Genomic DNA, 17,316 nt, shown 5'->3' on the forward strand with positions numbered 1-17,316 from the left:
AATGTCTTTAGCAAAATCAGTGTTCGCAGCGGAATAATAATTTGAGTATATGTATGAAGACATATACTCTACTCTGAAGTACTCATCCTAGATTGACAGAAGCTCCGCTTGCACACTACATCCTCGATCACAGCTCAACCTGCACATTTAAAAATACATGCAGGGCTAAGTACAAAAGTACTTAGTGGACACTTGCCGAAATTTACATACATGCATAATATTTTATTGTCAAGCCTTTCAACAGTAGTAAAATACGAGGGTTTTCCTTTAAAGACTCGTATTTACCAAACATAATATCATTTCTTTCATCAATAACCCGCGCAGGTATTTTATATCATTAATTACCATATCAGTAACTCGTGCCGAGAGGGAGGCCTCCCTCTACGGACACTATGATCGGCCAACCCGCTAGATGACTCACGATCACAAGGTGTACACTAATTCCGAAGGGATTTGCGGTCCCATCCAGAATCCGAATTCGATTAACATCAGATAGGCAATTAATAATAAAACATAAAGCATTTAGGCATTGACAATATCATTTAAATTCATAAGCATAAAGTCTTAACAATTCTAATATATAATTTTAGTTTATACATAGAAAGCCTACCTGAATAGCAGACTCACGGTTTAGCTCTAACTCTGGTGCTTGACCTTTAATCCGAGAAAATAAAATAAGATTCTAATTCTCGAAAAATCTCAATAAATGAGGATGCGTGAAATGATTATGCATGACTCATATTCCTTTAATTAAATTATGAGATGCTAATCCTATTTAAGGAATTAAAGCTCGTCTTATGAGGTCGGATTATTAATCTTTAATAATCTACTTCTCTTAAAATAATCTAATTCACTCACTAATTAATAATTAGTAAGTCTTAAAAATTTATCACTAATTAAAATAATTAGGATTAAATAATGGGGCCTAAATTAATAAATCTCATTGGGCTTAACTAATAAATTTCATTGAACTTAATCAATTAAAATAGTAGGAGTTCAATTAATAAAAATAATAAATTCATTATTAACAATTAATAGAAGCCCAATCAAAATAAATAATAAGAGCCCATTTATAAAAATAATAGAGTCCAAACAATATATATATTAGCCCAATGGAAATAAAATAAGCAAAGCCCAATTGAATTAATCTCCGGCCCAATAAAATAAACTAGGCCCAAAAGGAATTTAATTCGAGCCCAAATGAACAAATTCGAAGCCCAGTGCATTAATAATATTAGGCCCAACATCAATTAAATTCTAGAGCCCAACAAATGAGGCCCAAGATAATAAAATCATGAAGCCCAATAAGTGAGCCCATCATCACCCTTAAAATAATTAGTAAATTTTAATATTAATCTTATCTCGTCAAAACCTTAAACTCAAAACATTATCACATAACTATCATTTAGGTTCGAAACTATTTATTCGAGCATCAACATGCGCATTAATCATAACTCGTTCTATTTATGTCATCAAGTCAAATATTCCGTCATTTAAAAACAAATCCTATAATATTACATAGATAAATTATATCATCATAGATCATGCTTTCTTATTTAAAATCATTTAATCATTTTCAAATAATCCATATTAATGAGTCATTTGAAAAGAATTAATTTAAAAGAGAGTTTAACTCAAAATATTTTATTTTATAATCCATTTATAAATACTTGAAATAAAGAACTCCATTTAAATAATTAATTTAAAGGTCAATATATAATTAAATTAATCAAGCTCAATTTAAATTAATAATTAAGAGCTCAAATAATTTAAATAGATATAAGCCCAAATTAATTAGATAAATTAAGTCTATCATATTTTTCTTTGAATAAGGCCCAAACAATTAAATTAAAATAGGCCCAAATAAGAAAGCCCAAAATTTTCGGCCCAAACCCGGCTCAAACCCGGCCCAAACCCGGCTGAAACCCGGCCCAATTGAGAAAGGCCCACTCCTCTCTATCTCTCTCTCTCTCTACCGACATTCACTCTTCTCTCTCTCACAATATCAGTTCTCTCTCTCTCTCTATCCTCACACTATCGATTCTCTCTCTCTCTCTATCCTCACACTACCATCGGCTCTCTCTCCCTTTGTTCGGCTGAGGGCGGCGCCGCCTCCGGCGCGCCGCCTCGCCGTCGCCTCCTCCCTTCTCTCATCAGTCACCAGCCGCCTCTCTCTCTCACAAAGCTCCGCCGCTGCGGAAGCTTCACCGGGAAGCAGCGGCGATAAGCCGCCGTCTGCTGCTGTTCCCGGAGTCGCGGCCTGGAGTTGCAGAGCTCCGAAATCCGGCGAATCGGTCTCTATCGCGCCGAGGTCCGGCGCCTCCTTCTCTCTTCCTCAATCTCGCTCTAATCTCTCCTAAATCAAACGCTCCCTTCGGTTCTCTCTCGATCTGTATTCAGCCGAGGAATCCACCGCCGCTGCAACTGGATTCCGGCGAGCACCATCGACTGGGAGCCACTGGAGTGCCGCTGGAGTCCGCTTCTGCTTCGCCGGGAGTCGAGCTGTCGTCGCCTGGAGCTGCTGCTGCTCGCCCGGAGTCGCCGCTGGCTGGCCTGCGATCGACGGCCAGCAGCTCGCTGGAGGAGCGCCGCCGTCAGCCGCTGCCGTTGGCAGCAAGAATCCGGCAGCCGCCTCTCCTGGTGCCGCCGTCGCCATGGACAGCAGGGCTTCGACTTTCCACCGTCTTCCCTCTCATTTTATCACTCGATAGGTTCGTATATTAGAATTAGTTTTCAGAAAACTCAACTTTGTATAAAGACTTGATTTTGGAATGAAAACTTGGTTTTCTGTATTCTTATTTTTACAACATATCATAGCTCATTATGTATCACAGAAACGAATGGTTTGCTATATTTGCTATGTCCATTTATGCATATGTAGGTTCTCTACCATTCTGTATTCCTAATTAAACCGAAGCGTGCAAATGAGATAGTGAATACCTTGAAAGTTTTGTTTGTTGGTTGTTGTTGCTGAGTTATATATGGTGATCTTGTTTCGTCTAAAATTCTTTGCAGCTGCTAAGGATTTTAGGTAAGTGATGATGCCTTTTATAGGGAGTAAATACTGAAGCTGCTAGTGTGAAAAATATGGTGAATAGTGCGGCTAAGTTTAGGCGTGGTTGAAGAATTCAATGAGATTATATTTGCTGCTGACAAATTAGATTTGTCTGTTGAATACTTGAGATTTTGGTTGAAGAATTAATGAGATTAGATTTGCTGCTGACAAATTAGATTTGTCTGTTGAATACTTGAGATTTTGCTTGCTGCAATTTTTTTTTTGACTACGTAAGAGTGCAATAAAAACTAAGCACGGGTGAGAATAGAGTGGCTGAGGGAGCATGGCGTGCTAGATTTAATACACGGAATAATATCTAAATTAATATCGTAGATTTAATTCTTCACAAGCCGGAATAAAATCACGACTCAAGAAATAATAAAAAAAATAGAAAATTAATTCTATTGTGATTAATAATTAACATGACTTTACTAAGTCAGTTATGAATCTGAAATAAATAATTATTGGCTTACTCAATAATTCTCATCGCGGTTTTATTTACGCGAAGCTACTGACTTGGTAATAAAATAATAATCCTGCTTAATTGAATATAATCCAGTGTCATAAGCTGAATTTAAATCATAAATAATTACTGGGTTTGATTTACTGAAAGATGAAATAATAATTATCGTATTCCTGGATTTAAATATAATAAAAGAGCGGGTTGTTACATTATACAATTATATTTCCATAATAATCATTCACAAAAAAATTATGTGCAAGTAAAGTAAAGAAAATGGAAAAACAAAAGGAAATAAATAAATTTAATTAAAAGAAAAAACGAAATAAACAAATGATATAAAAAAGTAAAATAAAATGATAATTGACGAAAAAAAAAATAAGAGAGAGGATAGAGAAAATAGTTTTGTTTGAAACTTAACTTGCAATAACTTTATCATCTCAAATTTATTTTTAATATATTATATATCAAATTAAAGATATTATCATGCTCTTCAAATTGATATGCATATTGAATATTTTATTAGTAGTTAAAATGTATAATTTTTTAGAAGAGAGAAAATAAAGAAAAAACAAAAGATAAAGGAAACGAAAAAATAAAAAAGAAAACCGTAAATTAGCATAAGGGAGATTCTATTCATAACCTCCGTTTTACTCTTTGTAGCCATTATATAAAGTAATAATAATAAATATTTATAAATTTACAATTTCACCCTTTAATCTATAGCCCCCAATAATTAATTAAATGCTCAAAAAATTCGATCAGTTAAATCTACTCGAACTAATCTATATCCAACAATCTCAGTCTCAAAAATCAATCTCAGCCTCCTCCACCAGCTGCCGGATGTCCTCCCTTAGACAAGCCTTATGCCGCCATCGCCATTGATTCTCCGTCATTTCATCCTATATTGCAGTGATGCAGTGGTAGTGCCATCCAGGGGAGGACGACGACGAGCACCAGTTGTGCGCCGCTGAAGCTCCGCCCCCACCTCCATGCCGAAGGCCTTGAAGGTCCACTTATTCCAGCGATAAGTTTGAAAGAGACGAAGTCGGCCAGAATGGTTTCCCTGCCCTTATATCCGACAAGAACGAGTCGTTGACAATGACACCGTGGTGGAGAGTTGGTCTTGTCTCGCGTCTGTTCAAAGACAGTGGCAACAAGTAGAATATATGCTAAGGTCTCTTCACATTATTATTCTGTAAATAACAAGAAAAAGTAATTCTTGAGTTTTTTGCATAGGCTTCGCTTCTTAGACTCAGTATTGTCTGGTGGTGAATGAATCAGCTAGCCTTTTGATTTTTTTTGTTTTCTGGTGTTACAAAAGTTGAGATATACTCACAGCATCAAGAAACACAACTCACAACTCTCTGCCAGTTTGCAAAGCAGAATTCACAAACAAGAATTGAAGTAGAAGTTTGAATGCTCTAAAACGAAAAACAAGAATCAAGACACCAGGAATTTTACGTGGTTCGATCTCAACAGAGATCTACATCCACGGTAGCACAGCTACAGATGAGTTTCACTATGAATCAAGCAAGATTACAGATTACAAACAGCAACAAAAGCAGAAAAACCTCACAGCTCACAAGCTATCTTCTAGCTACTGTAACTCTCGTTTTTCTCTTTCTTTTCAGCTGATTTTTCATCATCCTAACACTCTAATCTACAAAGAGTATATATACAGAAATTTAGGTTAAACTAACTAAAGGCTTGATCTCCAAGGCACCCGCAAGTTGACTGCTTGCAACCGATTCTGTTAAAACAGATTTCTGTTGGCTGCTTCAGTTTATTGCAAATGGCTCCTCCATCTTTCATTATTTTCACTTAAACCCCTGTATATATATATATGCATGAGATATGTAGTCACATACAACAATCTCCACCTTGACTTCATAGCTCATATCTTATCTATACCTGTACTACTCAACCAACATCAAACATTAGTAAACCAAAGTGCTCTCTGTAAGAGAGCAGACTTTAATCAATGTAAGACAATACTTGAATTTAGAAACTGGTAAAGACTTAGTCAACATATCTGCTGCATTATCTTCAGTTCCCACCTTTATCAACTTTACCTCACCTTTTTCCACAATATCTCTCACAAAGTGTAATCGAACATCTATATGTTTTGAGCGTTCATGGAATACCTGGTGTTTGGCTAAATGTATAGCACTTTGGCTATCACACAGAATGGGAACAACTTCAAGTTTCAAACCAAGCTCTTGTAACATACCTCTTAACCAGATACCTTCTTTAATGGCCTCAGTAATAGCCATATATTCTGCCTCAGTAGTAGATAAAGCCACTACTGACTGAAGCATTGATTTCCAGCTGACAGCAGCACCAAACATAGTAAAGACATAACCTGTTTGAGATTTTCTTGTGTCTATGCTCATTGCATAGTCAGAATCCACATAACCAAGTAATACATCATCTCTTGTATTACTTCTTTTCTTGAACAGAATTCCTACATCTGAAGTACCTTTTAGATATCTGAGAATAGCTTTCAAAGCTTCCCAATGAGCTCTTCCTGGATTTCCCATGAATCTACTAGCTACACTTATAGAATGAGCCAAGTCTGGCCTTGTACAAATCATAGAGTACATAATACTCCCAACAACATTTGCATAAGGAACTTTGCTCATCTCCAGTTCTTCTTTCTTAGTACTAGGTTTCTGCTTCTCATCAAGTTTAACATCTTGAGCTAATGGAACACTAGCTGCCTTTGCTTCATTCATGTTGAATTTCCTGAGAACCTTTAAGATATAATCAGACTGTAACAGCATAAGCTCACCCTTTTCTTTACATCTTTTTATATCTATTCCCAGAATTCTTCTTGCTTCACCCAAGTCTTTCATGTCAAACTCATTACTAAGGGCTCTCTTAATTTCATTCACATCAGACATGAACTTACTTGCTATCAACATATCATCAACATACAGCAGCAAATATACCAGATTTCCACCCTCAGTTCTCTTAAGATACACACAACTGTCATGTAGTGATCTCTTAAATCCAATGCTCATCATGAACTCATCGAATCTCTTGTTCCATTGCCTTGGACTCTGTTTTAAACCATATAAAGATTTCTTCAGCAAGCAAACTTGTGACTCCTTCCCTTTCACAACAAAACCTTCTGGCTGACACATGTATATAGTTTCTTCAAGCTCTCCATTTAGGAAAGCAGTCTTTACATCCATCTGATGTAATTCCAATCCCAACTGAGTAACTAAAGACAAGAGAATTCTGATTGAACTATGTTTGACTACAGGAGAAAAGATCTCATTAAAGTCTACACCTTCCTTTTGTGTAAAACCTCTAGCTACTAGTCTAGCTTTATATCTGATAGTTTCAGTGTTTCCTATCACTTCCACTTTCCTCTTGTATAACCACTTACAACTGACACATTTCTGAGACTTAACCCTTTTTACCAGTTTCCAGGTGTTATTCTTTAACAGTGAATCAATCTCTTCCTGCATAGCCTTAATCCAATGTTGACTATCTTTGCAAGTAATAGCTTCTCTGTAATTTCTTGGTTCCTGATAGGTTATTTTCTCAGCAACATTCAAGGCAAAATATGTTTGATCAGCTTGAGCAAATCTAGCTGGAGGCCTAATTTCTCTCCTTACTCTATCTCTTGCTAGCTGATATTCACTGAGAGCATTTTCTGTATCCTCAGAATAGTTGTCAGTTTCTTCTTTACTTCATACATCTCTGTGCTTTCTTCTGATTCTCTTTTCTCATTAGGATCAAGAGGTTTCTTAGACTGCTCCACCTCCACCTTAGTACCAGGGGTCTTATCTTTATAAGGCATTACTTCCTCTTTAAAGACAACATCTCTACTGATTAGAGCTTTACCCTTTCCTGCCTCAATGCACCATAGTTTATAACCTTTAATACCTGTAGGGTATCCTATCATGACACATTTCAGGGCTCTAGGTTCTAATTTATCTTGTCTTATGTGAGCATAAGTAAGACAACCAAAACTCCTCAAGTTTGAGTAATCAGCAGGCTTTCCATTCCACTTCTCTTCAGGGGTTTTCAAATCCAAAGCAGTAGAAGGACATCTATTTATCAAGTATGCTGCTGTAGTAACAGCTTCACCCCAAAATCTGGCTGGGAGCCCTGAACTCTCAAGCATACACCTTACTCTTTCAAGTAAAGTCCTATTCATCCTCTCTACAACACCATTTTGTTGAGGATTACCAGGAACAGTCAAGTGTCTCTTAATACCTTTTGACTTGCAAAACTCACTGAATTTCTCAGAAATGAATTCGAGCCCATTATCAGTTCTTAAGCACTTGACCTTACAATCCTTTTCATTTTCAACTTCTATGCACCATTGAACAAATTTATCAAAAGCATCAGATTTGTTCTTTAAAACATACACCCACACTTTCCTGGAATAGTCATCTATAAGAGATATAAAGTAATTTCCTCCACCTATAGTAGTGGTCTTAGAAGGCCCCCACAGATCACAGTGTATATATTGTAAAGGTGCAATAGAAGTATGTTTACCTACTGGATACACTAGCTTCTTGCTTTTACTTAATAAACATGCTTCACAGTCACTTAAGCTAGCATCATTTTTAATCTTAATAAGATCTTGTTTATTAAGTTCAGCAAGTCCTTGTTTACTAACATGACCTAGCCTATTATGCCACATAATAGCTTCATCATTAACTACAAGTTCAGATTCTCCAATGACAGTAGAAGCTAACAGATGATATAAGCTGTATTTCCTTATTCCCTTCAAGATAGTTTTACCTCCCTTAACAACATGCAAACATTCCTTTTTAGATTTAAATTCATATCCTTTTGCCTGCAATAGTCCTAAAGAAATTAAGTTTCTCTTTAGGCTAGGGATGTACCTGACTTCTTTCAGTATTCTTGTAGAGCCATCATGAAGCTTTAACTTGACAGAGCCCTTTCCTTTGACTGGGCAAACTTCATCATTTCCCAGAATTACAGAGCCAAGATCCTCCATCTGCAAATCAACAAACCATGATTTAGTAGGGCACATATGGAATGAGCAACCAGAATCAAGTATCCAAGCATTTTCAGTTGAGTTAGAAATAATGTTTAGAGCTTCTGCTTCTTGATATTGTTCTGCAATATCAGCAGTGTCAGTGATGTTTGATTTCTGGGCTTGCTTCTTCTTCCAGCTGTAGCAATCCTTTCTAATATGGCCAGGCTTTTGACAGTAGTGACACTTTCTTGTCTCTTTTGAGTCCTCTTCCTTTGACTTCGATTGAGGGCCTGACTTCTTCTTATCCTTCCATGGCTTCTTTGATTTCCCTTTCTGAAACTTTCCCTTTACATTCAAGCTTTCATTTGGAGTCTCAGATTTGGTATCAGCAGCTTTCTGGAGTTCTTTTGACTTTATAGCATTCACCACCTCATCAAGAGTGATGGATGTTTCTCTGCCATACAGCATAGCATCCTTTAAGTTGTCAAAGGACTTAGGTAAGGCATTTAGAAGCAATATTGCCTTATCTTCATCTTCCAGCTGGACCTCAATGTCTGCAAGATCATCAAGATCCTTGTTAAACTCATCTAGTTGATCCAAGATGCTTTTATCATCACTGATCTTGTAGGAATATAATTTCCTCTTCATATAGAGCCTGTTAGCTAGAGACTTGGTCATGTAAAGAGCCTCTAGCTTGGCCCAAACACCAGCAGCAGTATCTTCTCGAGCAACTTCTCTCAATACTTTGTCTCCAAGACTAAGTATAATGGCACTGTGTGCTCGTTGCAACATATCTTGAATCTTGTCACTGTCTTCCTCCTTCTTGGATATCTTGCTTGGCTCTAAAGCACTCAGCAGCCCTTGCTGCGTGAGCACTGCCTTCATCTTCAACCGCCAAAGGGAGAAATCGTTCTTTCCAGTAAACTTTTCAGATTCAAACTTTGTCATCGCCATGCCTTTTACCAAGAACTAACACAAATCCTTCTGGTCACCAAACAGCTTGCTTTCAGGGTGATTCTCTTCTTCGCGAGCACTCTTCTTCACCGTGGGAATTCGATTCCCACAGACGGCGCCACTTTGTTACAAAAGTTGAGATATACTCACAGCATCAAGAAACACAACTCACAACTCTCTGCCAGTTTGCAAAGCAGAATTCACAAACAAGAATTGAAGTAGAAGTTTGAATGCTCTAAAACGAAAAACAAGAATCAAGACACCAGGAATTTTACGTGGTTCGATCTCAACAGAGATCTACATCCACGGTAGCACAGCTACAGATGAGTTTCACTATGAATCAAGCAAGATTACAGATTACAAACAGCAACAAAAGCAGAAAAACCTCACAGCTCACAAGCTATCTTCTAGCTACTGTAACTCTCGTTTTTCTCTTTCTTTTCAGCTGATTTTTCATCATCCTAACACTCTAATCTACAAAGAGTATATATACAGAAATTTAGGTTAAACTAACTAAAGGCTTGATCTCCAAGGCACCCGCAAGTTGACTGCTTGCAACCGATTCTGTTAAAACAGATTTCTGTTGGCTGCTTCAGTTTATTGCAAATGGCTCCTCCATCTTTCATTATTTTCACTTAAACCCCTGTATATATATATATATGCATGAGATATGTAGTCACATACAACATCTGGGATTGGGCTTTGCCTTTCCATCCTATTTTGCTGCTTATATGTGATGAAGAACAACAAACCAAGTAAAGAAGATTTTCTAAAATGGGGGTTGATTTTCTGAAATAGAGTTATAGATTAGTTTGCAGAGATTTAATCGATTAAATTTTTTATGCTTAATATTTAATTACTGAGGGTTATCCCCCAATTCTAACCTCTCTCTCGAAACCACCCAATCAGCACCGCATGTCGGGAAGAGGCAAAGGCGGCAAGGGCCTGGGAAAGGGCAGAGCAAAACGGCATAGGAAGGTCCTCCGCGACAGCATCCAGGGATTACGAAGCCCGCCATCTGCCGTCTGCCAGAAGAGGCGGCGTTAAGCGAATCTCCAACTTCATATACGAGTAGACTCGCGGAGTGCTCAAGATTTTTTTGGAGCATGTGATTCGCGATGTTGTCACCTACACTAACCACGCCAGGAGGAAGATTGTCACTGTAACACCCTGATAATTTAGATTGATTTTATAAGTTTAATTAATAGTATTTTCTGGTATAGCTTATTTTTTTAAAATAATTAAATGATACATATAGATATGCACCATTAATTTTAGCTAGACTATTATTATTATTATTATTATTATTATTAGTATTATTTTTGTTTCCTATTAGAACTAGAACTCTTTAAAGACTAGTATAAATATGAGATCTATTTTTTAAAACCCAAAAACACGCACACACGCATAAACTGGAAGCAACAGCAGAATCGGTACTTCTTCTTTTTTCCTCTTTATTTTTACTTCACGCAAAGCTTTGCTAATTGCTTGAGTTTTTGTTTTTCAAACAGTAAGTCTTTGATATGATTTTATTTTGTTAGTAATTGATTTTCTTTCCACTCATCAGAATCGATGATCACCAGAATACCTTTCCAATTTTTTTGCCTATTAAGTTTCAACTAGTAGATTATATATATATATATATATATATATATATATATATAATTTTTCGTTCATGTTTTGGAATAGATAGTGACTTTGACTTCCATTAGTAATTTTATTTTAGTTAACAAATTTTGATATTTGATTAGTTTAGGTTTAAAGCCTTAATGTGATTTATTAATATTAGTTTAAATTTTTCATGTTTCGAACAGTTAGTTTAGTATCAAATTATTAGTATTGTTTTTATGTTTAGGTATATATATATATATATATATATATAGGGTTAGCTTATATTGAGATTTTAAATATTTTGAGATTTTGAGATAAATGAACATATCAATAAATTCTTTGAACATAACCAATATAACTGATGAACATATGAATCTATTTAATTTATTTAAAAAACACGCCACTTGTAGGGTTTGAACCCTAAACCAACGCGCGTTCATACAAATTAATTGACAAGTTCATCAAAATGTACTTATATGTTCATTTATCTCAAAATCTCAAAATATATATAAATCTCAATTGAACCAATTCCTATATATATATATATATAGGGTGTGGTTATAATGAGAACCACACTTATCGTGAGAACATAAGAACCATTAAAATCAATGCATCTGCTATATAAATTAATGCATTCGTTATTAAATTTAATGCATCCGAAAATAATAAAAATTTTGCTCCCTTCAGGATTCGAACCCAGGATCTGCATTCATCCACCAAGATGATGCATCCACCGTAGATCTTGATGATCGAATGGCTTAAAATGGTTTTCCGTTCTAATTTTATTTAGTGGTTCTTATTTGAACCTCTCCCTATATATATATATATATATATATATATATATATATATATATATATATATATATATATATAGGGTTAGGTTATATTGAGAAGCTCAAATGTGTTGAGAAGTTGAGAAGCAATCTAATAGATGAACATGCCAATTAGTTTTTATGAACACAAGTTTGATCTGGGGTTCGATCCTTGTCGGTGACGTATTTTTTAACAAATTAAATAGATTTGTATGTTCGTCAGTTATATTTGGTATGTTCAAAGAATTTATTGATCTAGGGTCTAATTACCATGTTCATCAAAATGTACTAACATGTTCATCTATTACATTGCTTCTCAACTTCTCAACACATTTGAGCTTCTCAATTGAACCACTCCCTATATATATATATATATATATATATATATATATATATATATATACGGTTATATTATACAGTTTTGCCTATAAAATTTTAGTTTAAGCTAGAATTCATATTGAAACGTTTTATCTATTTAATCGGTGCAGTGCAATTAGGATCCTCTTTCCGGGTTTAATTGAATTTATAAGCTTCGACTTTAAGGTGAGAGATTATATGCTTGTTGTTATATTCACGTATGTTTGAATGTGCTTTTAGTTCATGTTTGATTATGCTTGCTCAGTTACATGTTTAGAATATCATGTTCAAGTACATGATCAGAACGCAGAATATCATGTTCAAGTACATGATCAGAAACGCAGAATATCATGTTCAAGTACATGATCAGAAACTCAGAATATCATGTTCAAGTACATGATCAAAAATTCAGAAACACTCAGAATTAAGTATATGTGTATGACAATGTGAATTATTTGCATGCTTAAGCGTATGTGAATATGTGCATGGTTTCTCACTGAGTGTATTTTCAATATGCTCACCCCTTATCTTTTCAGTTTTGCAGTTTTGGAGTTGAGGCGGCCATGGAAGTCGAGAATGACTAGAGATTTAGTATTTTCATAGAAATTTAAGTTGAACATATTATTTTTTAGTTTATCATTTTATTTCATGTTACTACTTTAGTTTTGACAAGTTGATTTAAATTGGTTTAAACTTTTATAATTCAAAAAATTTTATTTTATCTATTAATTTTTCAAAGATTTTATATTGAAAAGTTTATGAAAATTGGGGTGTTACAGTCACCGCCATGGACGTCGTCTGTGCTCTCAAGAGGCAGGGCAGGATGCTTCTACAGTTTCAGTGGTTAATTTTTAGGATTTTTTCCCTCCTTTCTACCTTTATTTTTAGGATTTTCGGTGGTTGATGCAAAACAGTTGAGTCAATAACTGATTTTTTAAATAATAGCGCTAATTTGTTACCGATAAAAACTGCATTATTATATTATATATAGATATAGATTACTCTCTCCCAAGTTGACATCAACAAATTTATTTCTGTATCCCTTTATATCAAGGAATTCCAAAATTACTTAAACCCAATTACCAAACCACATAACTGGTGAGAGAGATTGCTTCATCTTTTCGGCCTCCTCAAAGTCGAACACACCAAAGTGGGTACAGATACTTGAAGCATCGAACCTTGAACTTCAAGGCATCCTTGCTCAGCCGAAGGTGCAATTAATTCATCTCTTCCTAATGTTGCAGAAATATATCGTTAATGAACAGAGAAAAAGATTGATCTTTTTTCTTTTAAATTAACTCCAAAAACATTGCAAAAGTAGAAAAATTAATTGCCATGTGATGCTGTATGAAATTAATATAACGATGATGGAGGAATCAATTCGCATCCGAAAGATCGTCAACATAGCCAAAAAAATCTTTGTCAAAGACAAGAAAATGCGATGAGATATTCAAGAGAAAAAATGTTACAAAAAACAAAAAAGGCAAAAGGAAAATGGATTAAACTTAAGCTTTCTTCTACAATATGAAGAGATTACATAGAGGAGAAGAGTGGGGCGCTCAATTGAAGAAATTAAAACTACTTTTTAATTTACTCTTATATTTTACTTTTTCATTTCATTTTTTCACTAAACATTATCTTAAATCCTATGTCCAAAAGAAACGCTCCATGTTGGCTGAGACGGAGAGAGTATTAATTACACATTCAAATTATATAATAATATCAATATATTAAACTTTCATCACATAAAATAACATTTGTTAAACGTGCATCACACGCTATTTCTGCTAGTATAAAAAAACAAGCGTACAAGTTACGGCTCCTATGAATTGTTACAAAATATGCATGAGGCATCTTATTTTGGTCAACATTGAGTCCCGATAATAATGCTAAATAAAAAGTAGTATCAATAGATGTATATTAATTTCTCATTTCGCACTTCATTTCATGATATCAAGCCAAGAAAATCTATAATACTCTCTTCGTCCACAAAATATTTATCATATTGTAGACGACACAAATTTTAATAAAATATGAGTGCAATTGTTAATGGAGTAAATGTCTCACTTTAAATATGAGCGGAGTGATGTGGACCCTATTACTATATATAAAAGTGACAATTTTTTTGTGAATCAACCGAAAAGAAATTGTGGCAAATTTTTCGTGGACGGAAGAAGAATAACACAATTAAACACAATATACCAAAACATACTTTGCATTATGATTGATTTATACACTTACACTAAACAAAGACATCACTGCAACGCTAGATAGGGCAAATTCGTCTATTTTTGGTTAATGGGAATATATTTTGTGCTGTCAAGTGTATAATAATACAAGCCCAGAATATGAAACTAGAAATAAAAGCCTAAAGGAGATATATTAGATTGAACATTATTGAGTGTTAAGCCCTCTTTTTCCACCATTGCCATGAAGCTCTGTTGTACACGTGTATTCACATCAACTTGGATTTGAAGGTCGTCATTGCCATAGTCGAGCTGGTCGTCTTTTATTTTGATAGCTGAAATGGCGGCAGAGTTACTACAATTCTTCACATGAATAAGTTTGAGTGTTGGTATCTCACCAATACCCAATGGGATCTCTTCCAACTCAGGCATATTATGAAGAAGAAGCTTCTCCAGAATTGGGAAATGCCAACTATCTGCATTCCAACATCTCAGATCACACCACTCAATTTTCAAGAACTTGAGGCGTTGAAATTGCCCATCAACAGCACTCCACGTGCTACTCTCCACCATGGAACAGTTGAATTGTACCTCGAGAACTTCCAGTAGGGGCAACGAACCAATCAAGCTCAGATCTTCCCAATCTAATTCGAAATAACTCAACGACAACTTGTTTAGCGAACTGGGTAATGTGAGTATCTCATTCAACTTATAATCCATGTTCCACCACCCACTCAATTTGAGTGATTCAAGTTTATGCAACCGATCAACATTGCACAAACACTCAATCAAACTATCATCATTACCTTGCAAGTCATGCTTATATTCAAGATGCAATATCTTGATGTTGGGAATGATGTTGCACACATCCTCACTCAACCTCAAATTCACTGCACTCCCAAGCGTCTGAAGATTTTCCAACAAGTAATCTTGTCCGTCGGGTTGAGGAAGATAAATTCGACCACACTTGATATGCCTAAGTTGTCGCATCTTCCAAATTTCAATTGGTGCAAGTACTGTAGGAGGATTCCCAGAAGAATTCTTAATGATTAAAGCATGCAGATTCCATACCAAGGATAATGAACTGGGAAGCTCCATCGCGCCCAGTTTATCAGGGATCCGCAAAGCAAGGTAGCGCAAGTTAACACACCCTAATGGTACTTCAACTGACCTGTGATTGTTTACATCCAAAGTTCGCACCAATCTATGTTTATAAGACTCCTCTTTCTCAAATTTAAATTTCATGATAGAGCGTGCAAGTGGAAGTCTAGCGCTTTCTCTCCCCCGGGAAGCATTGTTATATACGAGGCGACGTTCTGTGCCTACTACATGACCTTGAGAGATAACATGAAAAAACCCTTGTTGCTCAGCTACTTTTAAGCATAGGTCTCTTAAAAGATCATGAATATCACAACATTTCATCCTCCCATTTTTACTTCGTTTGCTGACTACTATCAGATTTCTATCAATAAGTTCCTTCAAGTAATCCTCTCCAATCTCTTCCAAAACTAGGCCTCCATTTGATTTCAAAAATCCCTCACCAACCCAAAGTTGGATGATTCTTGAGATATGGAGGTTCTCATGATTAGTAAGTTTAAGAACTCCAATATGAAGAAAGCAAGGCTTTAAACGAGCAGGCAAGTGGCTATAATTTGAAAACAATACATCTAAGCTTTCTTCTTTCTCTTTTGAACTGGGACTTGATTCTATATCTTTAGCAACATTTTTCCAATATCCTACAGTTCTAGGAGACTTTAGAAGTCTCCCCCCGATCACAACAATGGACAATGCTAGTCCTTTGCACAATTTAACAATCTCCCTTCCAACTTTTTCTAGTTCAGTGGGGCAATCTTCATTTTGGAATGCCTTCTTACAGAATAACTCCCAACTTTCATTCTCATTTAGAAGATTCTTAGGAAAGCAAGACGAGCCACAATCTTTAGCCACATCTGACAACCTAGTAGTTAGAACAATCCTGCTTCCATTTCCGTTATCTGGAAAGAAGCGGCTCACTTCATCCCAAGCTTCAACACACCATATGTCATCTAATATGATCAAATATCTTCTACCAAATAAAGTTTTATGCAACTGTTCTCCTAATTTGTCTACATCTTTATCGGAGGAGTTATCTTTGTCAGAAAGAAGTTGTTGAAGAATTTGTTCAGCATTGTATTGATGAGATACGGTAGCCCAAGCACGAATATCAAAGCGTTCAATGATGAGTTGATGAGCATAAATATTTTTGGCAAGAGTAGTCTTACCCATGCCGCCCATACCGATGATTGAGATGATATGCAGATTGGATCGTTGACCGGTGAGCTCGTCAAGAAGTTGAATCAACTCATCACCAAATCCCACCATACCACTTTCTTCTCTGGTCTGAGCATACTTAGGTGTTGAAGGCGTGGGTGGTTGGTCCTCTCTTAATCTGTGTATCTCGTTCAACTCATTGGCCTTTTTGATGATAGCATCCATGTCCTCAATTATCTGCCGCAGATACTCCAAGCATCCATCTCCAGCCACATAAGGTGCAGGCTCTTGAATTGCTTGGTTGGATCCACTATGAAATTGATCTTCAATTTCCCCCTTTTTCCGTAGATACAAGGAGAAACTGAAATCTGCTTCGCGATCATCAGCTGAAAGAGGAAGGAGTTGATTGACGATGTGTGATTCAATCATATCCTCAGCTGTATGAGCAGCAGATGTGATTAGGCTTTCGAGATGTTGTGCTTCTTGGCTAAGTCCACCATAATTAAAGGTCTCTATGAAATGGAGCAACAAAGCAGCCTTCTTCTCGAGGGAATGGATCTGATAGTTGTGGAAAGAAGTGGAAAGGTTAGGATGGGTCATCATCTGCTGAATATTGTTCAAGAGAGAAACCAGAGCTGCATAAGCTGCCATCTCAAATTAAT

The 17,316-nt window shown here is 35.9% G+C and overlaps 2 protein-coding genes across 2 annotated transcripts in view; both read right to left on the reverse strand.

The window, feature by feature from the left end:
• Positions 1–17,316, reverse strand: part of LOC130994894 (uncharacterized) — a 1,167,164-nt gene that overhangs the window by 351,339 nt on the left and 798,509 nt on the right. The gene's annotated exons all lie outside the window — the stretch shown is intronic.
• Positions 14,573–17,305, reverse strand: LOC130994409 (putative late blight resistance protein homolog R1B-16). The gene has a single exon (XM_057919452.1). It carries the CDS (start codon positions 17,303–17,305, stop codon positions 14,573–14,575), a length of 2,733 nt encoding a protein of 910 aa, XP_057775435.1.

Source organism: Salvia miltiorrhiza, chromosome 7, assembly GCF_028751815.1.
Source record: "Salvia miltiorrhiza cultivar Shanhuang (shh) chromosome 7, IMPLAD_Smil_shh, whole genome shotgun sequence".
Lineage (NCBI taxonomy): Eukaryota > Viridiplantae > Streptophyta > Magnoliopsida > Lamiales > Lamiaceae > Salvia > Salvia miltiorrhiza.

Excerpts from the sequence above, each read along its gene's own strand:
- LOC130994409 (XM_057919452.1), bottom strand. The coding sequence starts at position 17,305 with ATGGCAGCTTATGCAGCTCTGGTTTCTCTCTTGAACAATATTCAGCAG.